At 44.3% G+C, this 17610-nt stretch overlaps 1 protein-coding gene across 6 annotated transcripts in view; it reads right to left on the reverse strand.

Moving 5' to 3' along the window:
* The window catches only part of LOC121707220 (alpha-2-macroglobulin-like protein 1), a 38445-nt gene extending 23657 nt beyond the window's left edge, over window positions 1–14788 (reverse strand). The window contains exons 1-8 of one of the 6 annotated variants that reach the window (XM_042089595.1): window positions 14638–14788; window positions 4949–5037; window positions 4673–4795; window positions 3047–3227; window positions 2581–2740; window positions 2279–2331; window positions 1420–1440; window positions 608–773 (exon numbers count right to left, since the gene is read on the reverse strand). In XM_042089595.1, the coding sequence (XP_041945529.1) occupies window positions 608–773; window positions 1420–1440; window positions 2279–2331; window positions 2581–2740; window positions 3047–3227; window positions 4673–4755 (664 nt within the window). In that variant the 5' untranslated portion in view covers window positions 4756–4795; window positions 4949–5037; window positions 14638–14788. The other 5 variants (XM_042089592.1, XM_042089594.1, XM_042089591.1 and 2 more) reach the window with 5 other exon arrangements.
* Between the last annotated feature and the right edge of the window lie 2822 nt (window positions 14789–17610).

Consider the following 17610-nt stretch of genomic DNA (forward strand, 5'->3'; position numbering starts at 1 on the left):
TTCTAAATACATGGATGACTTTATAACAGATATATTCTTGTGCTAAATATACAACCTTTTGTGGAATGTTCATCTGCACATTAATATGAGTGTGGAATGTTCATCTGCACATGAATATGAGTGTGGAATGTGGAATATGAGTGTGGAATGTGGAATATGAGTGTGGAATGTTCATTAATATGAGTGTGGAATGTTCATCTGCACATGAATATGAGTGTGGAATGTTCATGAATATGAGTGTGGAATGTTCATCTGCACATGAATATGAGTGTGGAATGTGGAATATGAGTGTGCAATGTTCATGAATATGAGTGTGGAATGTTCATTAATATGAGTGTGGAATGTTCATTAATATGAGTGTGGAATGTTCATTAATATGAGGGTGGAATGTTCATCTGCACATGAATATGAGTGTGGAATGTGGAATATGAGTGTGCAATGTTCATGAATATGAGTGTGGAATGTGGAATATGAGTGTGGAATGTTCATCAGTTTGGAATGAAAGTGGGACTCTGGAGGAGGACTAGCACGAAGGGACACGCCCACTTTGGGACAAGAAGCCACTAACACACACACACACGTGTCACGCTAGACAACAACAACATACCATATTGTTTCACTTGAAACTGATGAGACCCTGTACCCTGCTCTCCGGTCACAGACAGCATGTAGTAGCCCTGGGTAGCCTCTGGGTTGAGGGCGTGAGACAGCTGCAGCATCTTACGCTCCGACGACACGTTCAGCCACTGGCCAATGGTGTTGCCACGGTGATCCTGAGAACGGCCAACAAGCGACAGAGTTTAATACTCTGATGAAACCGCACATTTTGAGAAAACAGAACTCTAAAACTTGTGCTGCTGTTGCACCAGTTCAATTTCAGTCTACAAGCACTTTTTCCTTAGACTCACACAATATGTATGGTCAAGTTCAAAGGAATTTAATAAAGGATATTTTCAAGTGGAATATGAGATGACTAATGTATTAATCTACAGAATAATTCCGAGGGAGAAACACAGTATGGTGTGGGGGAGTAAACATAAAGGCACGTAAGATAGATAAATATAATTATCATTAGTAAATTAGATAAACATAATATAATTATCATTATCATCACATTGAGGGGCAGCCATGGCCCCACTGGTCAGCACTCTGGACTTGTAACCGGAGGGTTGCCGGTTCGAGCCCCGACCAGTGGGCCGCGGCTGAAGCGCCCTTGAGCAAGGCACCTAACCCTTCACTGCTCCCCGAGCGCCGCCATTGTAGCAGGCAGCTCACTGCGTCGGGATTAGTGTGTGCTTCACTTCACTGTGTGTTCACTGTGTGCCGTTTGTGTTTCACTAATTCACCGATTGGGTTAAATGCAGAGACCAAATTTCCCTCACAGGATTATACATATATAAAACACCGTTATGTACACACCTGAAGTGTCACCAGGCTGTACTGTGGACACAGAAGAGAAATGATTAGTGCTTTTATCTTTATTTAAATGATGATCGTGTTTAAAAACCAACACTATAAAGCACTACAGAGGAGAATATTTGGAATGGATGGTGATTACATAGCAGTGCGTGGAACTGCTCCGAGCTGTCGGCAGTTACAGTTACCATGACCTACCAGTAGAGGGAGCCACAGACATTCAGTTTTTATGTTGAATTACGCCTCAGAGAGAGAGGGCCAAACTCCCCAATATGAGCAAAAAGCACTCAGCTAAGAGATTCAGCCCACACACGTACATTTCTGTTGACTCTGTTTCTGTTCACATGCCAGTTAGGCAGTTATGAGCTTCAGGCAGAGCAGCTTCAAAATCTGCCATTTCTTATTTTAAAGTCAAGAGCAGAACATGGGCAGTATGTGTCAATTAGAATATCAGAAACATGCATATGAGAAATACCCAGAGTTCTGGTTTGCGCCGCCCTAAGTGACTAACAGACACCATTAAGCACCAATGAGAGGCAGAATAAATGTAGGCTTAACATATTTTACATGTGTGCAGGGAAGAACATGCCCCACTGTGAATGGCAGATCATTAATCGTATTAGCGGAGGCGACTAGAATACGCTACTTAATAGATGTATACTAAATCCTGCTATAGGAAGTAAAGTAAATAAAGGCTGCGCGTCATGGAGCTCGTGTTTTTTGTTTTGGATGGGTGCTCAAGTGAGAGGACGCCTACCTCGCTACACAAGTCCCTGAGGGGACGTCTACCTCACTACAGTACAGCTCCTGAGGGGACGTCTATCTCACTACACAAACAGTCAGAAAACTCAGCAGGACTCACCTTCTGCTGAAGGGGAATGAATTCCGTATCCATGGTAACCACTCTGAAATGCACTGCAAGTGAGAATCAGAGTTAGAATCAGACCTTGAACTGGACCATCTGGGTGTTTACAACAACTGACTCTGCGACCACATGCAAGCGTCTATAGGAGGACGTACCTGTTTAGCCTGGGCTGTACATGCAAGCGTCTATTATGACTGGACGTACCCGTTTGGCCTGGGCTGTACATGCAAGCGTCTATTATGACTGGACGTACCCGTTTGGCCTGAGCTGTACATGCAAGCGTCTATAGGAGGACGTACCTGTTTGGCCTGGACTGTATATGGGTTTATCTGTCTGGATGAAGGTCACAGGATCAGGTTTTGGCCTGAACTTCACCCGACTCTCTGAAGTCCAGTGAGATGTACGACCTTGGACCTCTACTTTGATACTCTGCACAGAGTCTTTATTTACCGATGGGGCCTGTTCAACAACAGAGTAAACACAAGATCACTGGCTAACCTAGAGCAGGTAGAGTGACCACAGGCTAACCTACAGCAGGTAGTGACTACAGGCTAACCTACAGCAGGTAGAGTGGCCACTCTACATCTAAGCAGAAGGGGGCAGCACAATCACCTGCTCATTTTACACACACACACAGCTACGTATCTGGAGCTTGAGGAGTGCACGCTGTGGCCCAGTCTACCTGTGCTTGTAGTTGGACCTGCAGGTGTGTATGTACCTGGCCCCTGCCCTGCAGGTGTGGATGTACCTGGCCCGGCTACTGACCTGGAAGTGGACGCAGCGGTGGAAGTCTGTGTCTGACGTCTCCTGGTGCAGCATCTTCTTCTCGTCTCCGGTGGTCAGATATATGGACATGTGCAGAGTCTCGTTAGGACTCTGGAGGCTGGCACACAGTTTGGCTTCGGATGCTGACCTCATCTGGGCAGGGAAGGTCACCAGGAACGACCTACAGAGATGCAATGTGTTTCCCCACACCCCCTCTGAGCATTCGTACAGATTAAATGACCATTAAATGACTAAGGCATCGTTTCCCAACCTTGGGGTCAGGACCCCATGTCGCCTGAAATTCAAATGGGGGTCGGCTGAGTATAAGGCATCTTAAAATGTACTAGCATGTTACATAAGAATATATATTTATAAAAACCTCTTGAAACTAGTATGTACTAGCAACGTAAAAATAAACTTAAGACAGCGCGGATGACATATTTGATTGATGTGCTTAAAAATCAAAGTACCGCTCTCGACTGGATGTTACACCAGAGATGAGATGCGCGCTCATATTGTGATATGGGTCGCCAACATTTTGTGACATCAAAATAGGCTCACCTGCCAAAAAAGGTTGGCAAGCCCAGGACTAAGGGGATGTTTTAATGCCACTCATGCTTGCAAATGAGGAGATAGCACTAGTTCCATGTATACTGCAGGTGTGCTGGGCGGTATACCGGTTCACAGAATACCGGTGTATATTTTCGTTATGATATGAATGTTTAATATACCGCCATACCGGTGCATTTGATTACACAACGTTCGGAACGCTGCACCGCACGACACTGTTTCAGACAGGACCCCTGTTTGTGACCCTTAAGGCTCAATTTCTCCTTAAGGCTTAATTTCTCCTTAAGTAAGGGATTTATTTAAGGGTGTTGCACGGAATACCATAAATGGTTTCCTTAGTTAAGGAAAAACGTTAAGGGATTTCCCGGCACAAAATTTCTATAGTTTCCACAGAGATTGTTCCACAGCTGTAACTATTTGGCTAGTAGGCGATCGGATCATTCATCTCACCTTAAAAATAAAAATGTTCTAGACATGAACTGAACAATACTAGCTGGCTAGTAAAGATCCTGACTGTCATGGTTGGCTAACAAGACATCCACATGAATTCTGTTCTGTTCAGTAGAAAATGCTGAACACCTGATTAGGCATGAAAAAAAAAAATTCCGTCATATACCATGAAACCGTCATATACATTTTTGGTGATACCGCCCAGCACTACACGGAACCCTGTCCGCGTGCCAAAGACTACACATCCCACCTCCAAAAGGGAACCACAAAGCATCCTTTATCTCTCATTTGGTTCCCACTACCCTCCATCTGATAGATGCCCCCACTACCCCCTCCATCTGATAGATGCCCCCACTACCCTCTCCACCTGATAGATGCCCCTTGCTAGCCTCAGCAGGAGGTACAAGAGGTGATCTGTGTGGACAAGGGGTATGTATACTCACGGCTCTGGCGTTGCTGTGTGTGTGTGTGTGTATGTATACTGACGGCTCTGGCGTGGCTGTGTGTGTGTGTGTGTGGGGGGGGGGGGGGGGGGGGTGTATACTCACGGCTCTGGTGTTGCTGTGTGTGTGTGTGTGTGTGTGATATATATATACACACACTTACGGCTCTGCCGTTGCTGTGGAGGAGCAGAGTGTGTAGAGGCAGAGTAGCAGCCCTCCAGCAATCAGGATCCTGGTGAGGGCCATTCTGCGCTGATTCTCTTAACTCAGCCTGATGCTCCTGCTGCTGTGCTGACAAGAGGGAGAGGGAGGCATGATGTCCTCGGTGTGGTGGACTTCAGTCTCCACACAAACAAACATTTCCCCACATTACCATGTAGATAGTATGACCTAGGACCTTTCCTGAGTTCATCAGGGCAACATCAGAGAGCAGCATCACCTTTAAAAGCTGCTCCAGTTCCTTTTTGATCTTGGTGATGAGCGGAGGCTCCTGGTATACGAGGGCCGTGTACAGCAGCACACCATCAACTGAAAATGTAACAGAATTCCACACAGTGTAATCTCATTTGTTTACAGATCAGTTCAGATTCTGCACCTTTCCTTTTCAAGTAGGCCTACTTATCTAGCAGTCATCGGCGGCCATATTGCTTGAGGCAAACACCTAATGGCCCCCTTACACCAAACAACTTTGACAAGATTTGGGAAAGATTCTTGAAAGATTGTAGTCTTTTAACTAATGCCTCCCATTCAAGCTTTATTCAAAAGACTCCACTCTTAAGAATCTTTCCCAAATCTTGTCAAAGTTGTTTGGTGTAAGGAGGCCATTAACCGATCAAATAAATTCACCGGTTTCAAAAAACCCAGAGTCGTGTAGACACTTGCCGTCAATCAGAGACACCCGTTGCTTCTTTATGGAGCTAAATTTGTCTCAATAATATTTGCATACATGTATGCGCAGAGGGGGATCCACAAATATTTCTCAAACTCAAAGATCGTAATTCTTGATTTCGCTTGCAAACTGACAGTTTTATGCGTTTACTAAACAAAGATTATGGAAATTAAACACCACTTATCCATCAAAAAGCTTGTTGTAAAAGGCATAACTTGTTAGATTTAAGAACTAGGTTCGCTAGCTCTGTGTGTTATGAGCAAAGAATCTTTGGTTACGAGTCCCATAGAACAACACTGCCATCTACTGGATTAGACAGTGTCAGCAGGCTACTTGTGGATCTGGGTGGCTTCTCTGCCGCAAAGTTTGTCTCAAAAATACGTGATCCACAAATGCTGATCCACAAATGCGAAAACGAAAACTGTGTGTGCTGGTGATCCACAAATGCAAAATTAGATTTCACAAAGGCAATTTTCAGTTTTACCAATGCCATTTCGTTTACAAATACACATCTACAATTGTGAAAACCAATTTACAAGTTATAAATGATTTTTTTTATTTTTTTTTTATTTGTGGATGTCAAAACACAAATGCAAGTCAAGAAATATTTGTGGATCCCCCTCTGCACATATACAAATATTATTGAGACCAGGGTAGGAATTTCACGGCGGCCACGACGGCCATGGCCGTCGTAGCCCCTTGCATTGGCCGTGAGGCCCCTTTGAAAATCAGAGGTTTACAGGCCACGGTGGCCTTGGTGCCCCCTTCTTTCAATATTCTGCTTTGCGTCCTACTAATAGCGATTTTTATTTAGCCTGTGGCCTGTCAAAATAATCTTGGCATTCACAGCGCAAATTAATTTAGTCTTTTACGCAGTGGAGAAAGTGACAGCGCAAGAAAGAAAGTGCGTCCAAATTCACCCTTTTTCAGTTGAACTACTCGCGACGTAGCCTATTCATCACACAGACATCACAAGTATCACATGAAAGAGCTTTTTCTCACCTTTTAAACAATGTTAGCCGATAATTGCTGTGTTGAACGGTTCGCGAGAAAAGTAAACAATATCATTCAATTTAATCATACATTCTACTGAAGGTTTTGCGTCCCATGATCTCCCTACCCATTCATCTCGGTGGAATACTTTACGAACCCTTCTTTTAACACATGACAAACCATATATCAGAATAAACAGGAGACCTTACCGAACACAAAGGTGTAAAGCAGTCCCCTGTACAGTTAGCCGTTCCAGAGTAATCCAGTTTTGAATTTGCAGTAAAGTTCGACATCCATGGATGTCTCCAAATTTTGGCTTTTGCACTGTTCCACATGATTTAATAACGGGCCAAATACAAAATAAATGTTACAAATATCGCCTAGATATTGGTAAATCAGAGGACAGCTGACTAAGAGTATGTGAAAGTAGCATTAATGATCACAAAATGCTAAGCATGCATCTAGGCTATTTGAGTTTCTTAAAGCTGAGCTGTGCTTAAATTGTTCAATACATGATTTCATAACAGGCCAAATATAAAATAAATGTTATATATAGCCTATATATCTGTAAATATTAGATGATCAGATGATTTACAGTTCTATGTAATATGTCATGTTTCATGTTTTTGTAATGTTTCATACAGTGATGCAGGTCTACTGCAGTGAATAGGCTAAATACAACTTTGATCATTTTTATAGCCTACTACTGTATAGTTAACTTTGGCCTTGGGGCCCTGACATGGGGCCTTTGTGCCCCCCACCAAATATGCCCAACTGAAGGCCAAGTGGCCTTGCCCCCAGAATGGTGAAATTCCAAGCCTGATTGAGACAAATTTAGCTCCATACTTCTTTGGCCTTGATTGTCGCCGCCATATCATGATTATGTTCTGGAGCCAAATGCGTATCTACAGTGGGCATCGCTTTCAAATGACCACTTCATTCGCGCATTACACGGCGTGAAGCTGCGTGAAGCTTTAGTACCACTTTCAGCCACTGTGCGTCGCTCTGCCTGCCGTCCCTTACATAATTGTTGCCGAGAGTAATCCCAGCCTACGAATTCAATAACAAAATAAATCATGCATAATTAAACATTACCTCGATTTAGGCTACTTGGGTGCTTAAGGCTTGACTACACGAAAATCGAAATGTGCCGTCTACATTATTGTCAGTGTTGGGGTTAACGCAACTACGCAAATCAAAACAGTGGTGTGATAATTGAGCCAGTAGAGAAATAACTGTTCAGAATTAATCTGTAGCCTTGGGTAGGCTTCTGCAGAAAACAATGTTGTTGCCGATTTAATACTATCTGGCGACGTTTTTAACAGGCTACGCAATAGAGGCTTAGACAACTATGACCCACGTTTTGGTTTCGTAAATTAATTTGCCCTACTTCTTGACTGCAATGTAGTCAATTGACTGCTTGACATGTCATTTTTATTTTTCTGTACAATAAACAATTACATCTGCTTTATGCCACAGAATTACATTCATATTTGGCTGACTGCAGACGCGCCACTTCCCTCCCCATATTCCAAGATTAAGATAGTATGAAGTGCTTTTTGTATAGGCTACCATCATAAAAAAATAGTTAAAACGAATAGCTATTTGCAATTTGACAAAACACTGGTCCTCTTTTTGCGAATGCGAGGACGATATGAGCCTGTTGCATTTAGTTAGATGTCCGAGTCACGCATAATGTTTGAAAACCACTGGCTCGTAATCACAATAATTTAACACACGACAGTTGGATAACCTACTTCATCATGTCCCCATGGCTACATTTTTGTGAGTAGCATAGAGATCGTTAAAAACAATAAAGTATGGCTCTCCGTTTAGGACATTGAAAACTTATATTTTTAATAGACTACCGTCGAAGATGCTGACTTGCAAAAGCCTCGGGATAACACGTTATCTCCACTATCATCAGTCATGCCCCTTGATCAAAGTGGGGAATGAAATAAAAGTTTGAGAACCACTGGCTTAACAAGTTACCTACAGTCCAGAACACAGAATCTGTTGCAATATTCTGATGATCGGCGATGATATCGGCAAATGTTTGTTTTCCAAAGTAAGAATTTCACTTCACCATGCACCTTCGACAATACCTGGCATCATTACAAACATTATTCTGTGTCCTAAAACTGGCATATTTTATGACATTGTGTCATGTAAGTTCTTTGCAAAATCTAGAGAAATGTGTGAGGTGGTCAGCGGGGGACAATTGAGACACACATTGGATTGGGTTATTACTTGAACATTCCACACTATCCACAGCTGTGGTAGGCCTATCAGGGGCAGGAGGATTACTGTCAGCGCAGGCTTTATATAAAATTCTTCAACAGAAGGCCTCGAATGTTGTCTTGTTTGTGGGGCGCTTTGCTTCGCTTCTGTAATTTCGGCTTCATTGAAAATGAGGGCTTCCCTCAATGACCCTCCGAGAATAAATAAAGGTTGAATGAATGCAGGCTTGCCCAAAATAAAGGCATGTGGTTTGCGCAGCCTACAGTAAATAACAGACCCGCCAGAATGTGCGTTATGATGCTTTTTTACGAGCAAGATGTTTTTGGTACCCTACGCACACTGCATGTTCTTAAATAACAATGATCATCAGTAATATTCGAACATTAATTTGGGTAAATGGGCAAGCGTGACCACCTTGATTGGCTGATTGGCTGATGATTGTAACGCGGGCTGGCGGGCATGATTCCAAACACCTCCCTTACGATGATGAGTGACAGGTCTCAGAATGCGTGCGCTACACAAGGACGGAAGATGATGAATAACTGGGGCCGTAGGCTATTCACAAAGGCTTTTATCTTACTACTAGGAGTAGGCTACTCCTAAATCGCACTTACAGATTTTAGATTGGAGTTTTCTCTTAAAAGTTATTCACAAAGCCTTTCAGACAACTCCTAAACTAGGAGTGAGTCTTCGTGGCTATGGATGACGTCATTACTCATGCACGAGCTTGACTGAAGTGACCACCTTGATTGGCTGACGATTGTAACGCGGGAATTCCCAACACCTCTCTTCCGATGATGACTGACAGGTGACAGGTCGGAGAATGCGTGCGCTACACAAGTAGTGCGAAGGACGGAAGATGATTAATAACTGAATAAAAAGGCCTAGCCTAAATGAATAAAGAGTAAGGCAAAACAGATAGCTTAGTAGCCTAATGAAACATAGGCCTATGGATTGATGCAGTAGCCTACCTTTGCAACATTATTAAATTAATCTGTCACCATATGCCTAGGCTACGTTTGCAAAGAGGAGAACATTTTAATTTGATTCACAATGAAACGTTACATTTCATTTACATGTTAACAATGAGTAGTTTTGGTTGTTGTTGGTGGCGTTATTGCATCCCTTTTATGAATGCAAAATTGTTCCCTCGCGATTGGAAGCTCCTGTTGTGCATAGGCTATTTCAAAACATCGCAACGTAAAATGCCACAAAAAAGCTGTTTATGAATAGGTCTTAGTGAGTTAGGAGTCCTCTCGACTTAAGCTGTCCCAGACTTAGGTGCTACTTTTAGGTCTAAAATGCTTCGTGAATTACTTTTTGTGAAAAAATTAGGAGTCCTGAAGTTAGGAGTGCCACGCCCATTATTTTTAGGAGTTGCTCCTAAATTCGCCAGTTAGGAGCTACTTTTAGCCTTAAAATTCTTTGTGAATACGGCCCCTGAATAAAAAGGCCTAGCCTAAATGAATCAAGGCAAAACAAATAGCCTAGTGGCCCAATGAAACATACGGATTGATGTAGTATCTTTGTAACATTATTAAATTATTCTGTTACTATGCCTACGTTTGCAAAAGAGAACATTTTAATTTGATTCACAATAATGTTACATTTAATGTACATGTTGACAATGATTAGCCTAGTTTTGGTTGTTGTTGGCGGCGTTATTGCATGTTAGTTATGCCTACAATGCAAAATTGCTTCCTCGCGATTGGAAGCTCCTGTAGCTGCATAGGATTTCAAAACAGCAGGTTTGTGAATAGGTCTGTGAGTAAGGAGTCCTCTTGACTTCTTTTAAGCTGTCAGAGGTGGGAAGGTGGGATTTTTTGGGGGATGGGCCGGATTAACTGGGCACAATTGTCTGATGGCCCCCCTTCCCCCCAGCCAACGTGAATCGGGTGGTTATTTAATAGGCCTATCGTGAAGATTTTTCCTGCCATCTAAGGCACGAGCGCATCTGTGAGGCCAAGCCTCACCAAGTAGCTCATTTGTTTACAACTAACATTCCATTTAATTAAACTGCTTTATAGGCTATGCCGAAATAGTTTTCAACATTTTGAATATTAGTGTCGGGTGAATTGAAATGTTCTCAAAGTAGCCTTATGGCTGAAAGCTGCTTGGGACACCACCCCCCCCCCCCCCCCTCCGTCAAGCAATATAACCATACAAACGCGCTTCCTGCACTCATTGTTTCAAAAGGAGTAATTTTGGCTTTGTCAGAACTGAAGAGCTGTGGACGGCACGGCACGGTATGCCCAATGAAAATAAATTAACGCAACGCAACGCAACACAACACAGACCCCGCTTCTCTCGCGTCAGTCACTGACATGAACGAAACACAGAACCCGCTTCTCTCACGGCAGTCACTGACAGTAACCTAGAATAAATGCATGGGGAAAAACACTTCCCCATGACAAAGACATCGTAAAACACTGAAAGTTAATATTTTGTCACTAGCAACATTCATCTTTCCTTTGTCAAATGTATTATGTTCCAAGTACCCTATGCGTAATTCTGCTTCATAAAGTTGAACAAATACATTTGCTTATTTCACAGAAAAATATAAATAGCCAGTCTACAGTGCAGAGTTGGTAAGTTATGGTAGGCCAACTTGCAGTGAACATACAAACAGGGGAAATTATTTCTCTTGCAGCCGAGTAGCCTCAGGTGCGCACGTAGACATAAGGCCGAACATGCAAGCGCCAATGAATCGTGCTTTCGCGACAATCGCGCCGTTAAACTTAAATAGGTTAACATCACTCTAAGTTCGCCTTCAAGCAAAGAAAACGATTATTTGAAGACATCTGTTTCGTTGGAAGGGCAAGGGGTAGCAACAGAGCAACACAGAGACAGGCCCGATGGCAGGGCTGTTATGAGAGTATTAAAATATGGGATATTCTACGCGAAAACATTAAAACGGCAAGACAGCGGGGAAAGTTAAAATACGTGATAAACACGGAAAAAGTTGGCATGCATTGTTTCGGTCCCCGTGCACAGGGATTATTTGTCATACTATTAATCACATATGATTATTTGTGAAATTGTGCAAACAGGCGCAACACATTTGAAAAGGAAGGACTGGTATGCAAGCTCACGGGAAAGATTGATTTAAGAACGTTATCATAAAGTGTGTGGCTGTGGCGCGGGCGGAAGACAATTGGCAGGTCATGTCTTTAACAATTCTGTCGGAGGGTCATTGAACAATTTCTAGCAGGCAAGAGAGGGTCATGCAACTTCCAACTGAAGCACTCAAAATTCCTCCGGTGGCCCCTTCAATAAATAACGATCAGTCACTAGATTGCTGCTGGGCTATAGGTCTTGGTTCTGTTAACAACTCATTGTCAAATGCATAGCCTATCTCGCGGTTGCATCCATTACAAACAAACATGCAATGTGAACGTCTGGGATTGGGGAGAGCACTACATGCTCTACTGAATAAGCACGAAGTCAACCCTTTAAATGAAAAACACTCTTTAATAATCCAAAAAAATAAACCGCTAATGAAGTAAACTTGTGACCATCAAAAATCGTTTATCGCTTGTAACTCCGTGATACCAGGACGTAACAGGAAGGCATTTGGCTGAGCAACGGAGGTTAATATGCTCCATGTTTTGTCCAAATGATGACTGTCTATCATCGTTGCACTCGGAGAAAACCGGAATGTTTCATTCGTCCCCGTTTCAATCATCCCGGTTCTACCTACTCAAAACGCAGATAGAACCTTATTATTCTAAGGTAGCGAAATAGCGTTCAGCATGATTCATGCCCAATTAATTCCCCCTGTTAAAGTGTTCGCCTTTGTAGTTTGGTTTCGTGATAGCCTATGATAAACGGCTTATGGCCAAATATGTGAAAACGTTAAAATACAGTAGGCGATAAACCCGGAAAAAGTTCACAGTGATTCTTTCATAATCACTTTGGAGGGTCATAGAAAAATGTATTGCTGGCGAGGGAGGGTCACGTCTTTTTGGACTAATGCTCCCAAAACTCCTCCGGTAGCCCCTTAAATAAATAACGAACAGTCCCTAATGAAGTAAACTTGTGACCATCAAAAATCGTTTATCGCCTGTAACTCCGTGATAACAGGACGTAACAGGAAGGCATTTGGCTGAGCAACGGAGGTTAATACTCCAAATGATGTCTGTCTATCATCGTTGCACTCGGAGAAAACCAGAATGTTTCATTTGTCCTGCGTCTACGGCTGCAAACGGGATTCACTCGCAGTTAACCAAATATTTCTTTATTAGGGCAGGGCAGGCATATTTCTGGCTATTACATTATTTCTAAACCAGTCTGCTAAAGTCTGTAGTGAAGTCTGTGTAGGGTTTTCCAGGCTCCATTTCTTTTTACGAGACACCCTGCTCACTTGAGCCATCTACCGGTTGTTTGGGTTGTTGCAGCGTCTCACTGGAAAAATACAAATTAAAGTCGCGTGATACCGCATGGACCGCGAGTGAAGCTGGCCAAGTCGAAGCACTGCCCACTGTAGCTTTCTAATATCCATTTTCGCCGCCAGTTCTCAAGGCTACATTGCAGGCACAGATAGCCTACTCAACAATATCCTAGCCTACTTTGCAACAACTAAATAGTTAATGTTTAGGACCAATTAAGTGAAATTGGACAATTTCCCGCGGTACACCTGATCTCTCACGGCACACTGGTTGAAAATCACTGAGTTAGGGGGGGATCATGTAGCCTAGAAATCTAGACGCGCCCCAGCAGGGCTACAATTACATTTGCTGCCAGGGCTAGTCTAGCAACTCTCCGTTGGCTTGTGAGCTCCAGAAATCGAAACTTAATCAGGGCATTGAAATTGTGTATAGAGTCGTTTGGTGGGCTTAACATAATGATTGGTGGCAGAGCTTCAACAGTTTGGCTTGAATTCCCTGCTACTTGAAAACAAATATCCTATTGCGTCCTATTGCTTGCAGAGGGAATTTGAAAGACAACTGATTATTCCGCCCCTCGGACTGAGCACTGCGAACGGTGAGTGCCCAGACCCTACATTTTAATGTGGGTCTGGCTCGCCAGGCTAGGGATCATGGTAAATAAGTTGAATTTTCCCTTGGGGATCAATAAAGTATCTATCTATCTGTCTATCTATCTAAGTGGAGCCTCCAATGTGCTTAATGTAATAAACGTGTGTGTGCTGGTAGTGTAATGTTTGTTCACATTTAAGGAATGAATGCAATCGTGCCAATCGGATCCCTGTCAGCGTGTCGTCAGATATCAATAGCTGCGTGGGATGACTTGGCCTATGATCAATACTTTTGTCCCAAAAAGGACCAGGATTGTAACATAAAGATACACAAAGGACTTGAATGGCTGACTGGTAGTAGCTTACTTTTTAAAGAGTCTGCAGAGATGAAAGTAGCCACAATGGATAAACCGTTGGGTTTTAAATTGTTAAAGCTCGCAAACATAAACTTCTCCATTTGAATCTCCTGGCCCCCACCCCATCTCAACATGTCCGCGAGGTTTTCGGAGGCCTACGAAGGGCAAACTTTACTGCGCAGTCTGAGGACACCGAGTTAACCAGCATGCAGGTAAACGCCTCCACATCGCCCCTCTTGCGCGGCTGAACACAACGCAACAACTTTCCCAAACATTTGGACGGATTTAATGTAAATTATAAAGGAAAGCGCTCGTTTGTGGTCCAGATAAATGAATGTTAATGCGTCTATTCCATCTACATATCACAATTATGAAATCCACAATGTGAATTGTTTTATCAAACTTTTTCCCGAGTGAGTCTGAAGTAGAGGCTTGCTTTACCTGATAGGCTCCAATATCTATGAGGCTGGCGTCGCACCGCGGTAGAGCCTGAAGTTAAACGTGTAGAGTGTCTCACCTGTAGAGAGTGCGGCGTTGGGGAACGGGACCGCGTCTACCACGTGTTCGTCAGTGAGTCTGAAGTAGAGGCTTGCTTTACCTGATAGGCTCCAATATCTATGAGGCTGGCGTCGCACCGCGGTAGAGCCTGAAGTTAAACGTGTAGAGTGTCTCACCTGTAGAGAGTGCGGCGTTGGGGAACGGGACCGCGTCTACCAAGTGTTCGGTGCTGTGTTGCGCCTGCGCCACATTAGATAAACGGTATGTGGGCGTGCTCAGCAACGTCCTTCGCTGCGAGCCTTACTGGCAGTCTGATGTGCAAGAAATGTAGGCCTATTCCCTTCACTTGAGAGTGGACGACTTAATGTAAAATGACATGTGCAGCCATGGGCATTTAATTCAGCGTGTTTGAGTTCTGTGTGTGTGAATGACGAAGAGAAGTCCATGGTGCAGTGCGAAAGTTAGAATAGGCCTATTAGGCCAGTCAATCTAGCCCAAAAAGAAAATTGCAACAGAAATGCCTTATAGTTTTTATTGGTCCTAATACCCTCCTGAATCATATACTAAAAGTCTTCCGCCGAGGATGGAGTGGAACATATTTTTTTTTAATTATTTTTTTAGATTAAAGGCCAAAGTTGTGCTCAACACTCTAATAGGGGGGGGAATAATTTATATCACTATGAAACTTCTCCAGTTGATTAATGACATCATACCAAAGAAAAAATGTATTACAAGTTTTTGAGATTTTATGTTTATATATGCAAATTAACAGCAGCACCTGTACCGTGGTGGAACACAGCAGCTGTTCCGGAGCATAGGGTAGCGTAGGGGGAGTGAATCCAGTAAATGGTGGCAAAGATCTGTTTGACCAACCTTCTACTTGAGTACGTTTTCAACTCACTCCTACAGTGTGTTAGTTAGAACATATTCTCGTCATGGAATGGATACACAGTAAACATACACTCTAACACTACACCTGTTTTGTAATCATTTATCAGTGACACACAACTACACCTGTTTATAATCATTTATCAGTGATACTACACCTGTTTATAATCATTTATCAGTGAGATACTACACCTGTTCAAAATTAGCATCACTGGAACAAAGAACCTACTGAAATACACAAGACACATAAAAACTACACACACACGGCTATCATAAAAAATATAACACACACAAACACAAGGCTTTCCTAAAAATATAACACACACACACACACAAGGCTTTCCTAAAAATATAACACACACACACACACACAAGGCTTTCTTAAAAATATAACACACACACACACACACACAAGACTTTCCTAAAGTATATAACAAACACACACACAAGTCTTTCATAAAGAATATAACACACACAAGGCTTTCTGCCAGAGGCACAGTTTTTGTTTTTATTCAAAGCCAGTGATGTCAGATAAGATTGAACGGGTTGATATGTTGCCCCAAACTAAGATCCCAACCAATCAGGGCTCACTGATCTAAGATCCCAGCCAATCAGGGCTCACTGATCTAAGATCCCAGCCAATCAGGATTCACTGACCAGGACCCAGTAGTTCTGCTGCAGGTGAGTCTCGTGCTGCAGGTGAGTCTCGTGCTGCACACACTTCAGGTGCAGTGAGCTCCATCAGGGGCACACATCATCATCATCATCATCATCATCATCACACACACACACACACATCAGGACATCACCACCATCATCACCGCTGCCGCCATCACACACACACACACACACACACACACACGTCAGGTCATCACCACCATCATCATCACCATCACACACACACACACATATCAGGTCATCACCATCATCATCATCATCACCATCACACACACACATACATACAAACACACACACACACAGACAAACACACACACACACAGACTCATCACCTCTCTTTCTGTTAGAAATACTTTGTGAATGTTGCAGCCCACAGTTTATTACCTTTCACTAATAAACACACACTCTAGAGCGCGGTCAGGGGGTACACGTATAAATCAGCGCTCTGATCGGCCAGTAGGGGGCAGCACTAGAGGGTCAGGGGGTACACGTATAGATCGGCCCTCTGGTCGGCCAGTAGGGGGCAGCACTAGAGGGTCAGGGGGTACACGTATAGATCGGCGCTCTGGTCGGCCAGTAGGGGGCAGCACTAGAGGGTCAGGGGGTACACGTATAGATCGGCGCTCTGGTCGGCCACCACCACGCTGGGTGTGCCCTGGAGCAGGGCGGGGCAGACCCAGTTCACTTTGTCCGTGTGTGTGAAGCTGAGAGCGGGTCCGGTACTCTCCTGTGTCCCTGGGCCTGCCCCACACACACCCGCCTCGGCCCCCTCACACACACCCTCCCCCGCGGCTGCACTCTGTGGGCCTCCTGCATGCTCCTCCCCCAGGGGCGTGGCTGTGGCTGGTGGGCGTCGGCCCTTCGGCCTGATTCTGGCTTTCCTGCGGCTGGCTGGCGGTCGGCTGCTGTTGCTGGCCTTGGCCTCCGGGGGGCGCGCGTGAGCGCTGACGTCCCACAGGGCCACCAGGCCGTCGTTGCCGGCGGAGAGCAGCCAGTAGGGGTGCGGCAGGAAGTGGACGAAGTGGGCCTGCGAGGCGCCCTGGCTGTGGCCCTGTAGCGCCCCCTGGTGGTCCAGATGAGACCCTGTGCCCACGCGCAGCAGGTGCAGACGGCCGTCCTCGGCAGCGCAGGCCAGCAGATCCCCACAGGAGGAGGCGGATGGGCCTGCGGGGGGTTGAACTGGATGGGCAGTGGGCCAGCGGGGGGTTGAACAGCTGACCGGGACGACCCGCCTGTTCCGCCTGCTCATGGGAGTCCTGCAGGTCCACTGCCCACAGCGGCCGAGTCTTCTGCAGGTTCCACAGCAGCACCTGCAACACACACGTTTAGTTGCCATAAAATGGTCACGACGCTGTAGGAATGGCAGCATAGCTACGCCATGGAGTTGACGTAGAAGCATGTTGAGCCCTTAAAGTTTAACACCATGACCTGCACGAGGGGTAAAGGAGTATCTAATAGCAGTAAAGTTTAACACCATGACGTGCACATTAGGAGTATCTAATAGCAGTGAAGTTTAACACCATGACGTGCACATTAGGAGTATCTAATAGCAGTGAAGTTTAACACCATGACGTGCACATTAG

This window comes from Alosa sapidissima, chromosome 4, assembly GCF_018492685.1.
Source record: "Alosa sapidissima isolate fAloSap1 chromosome 4, fAloSap1.pri, whole genome shotgun sequence".
In the NCBI taxonomy this organism is placed as follows: Eukaryota; Metazoa; Chordata; class Actinopteri; order Clupeiformes; family Clupeidae; genus Alosa; species Alosa sapidissima.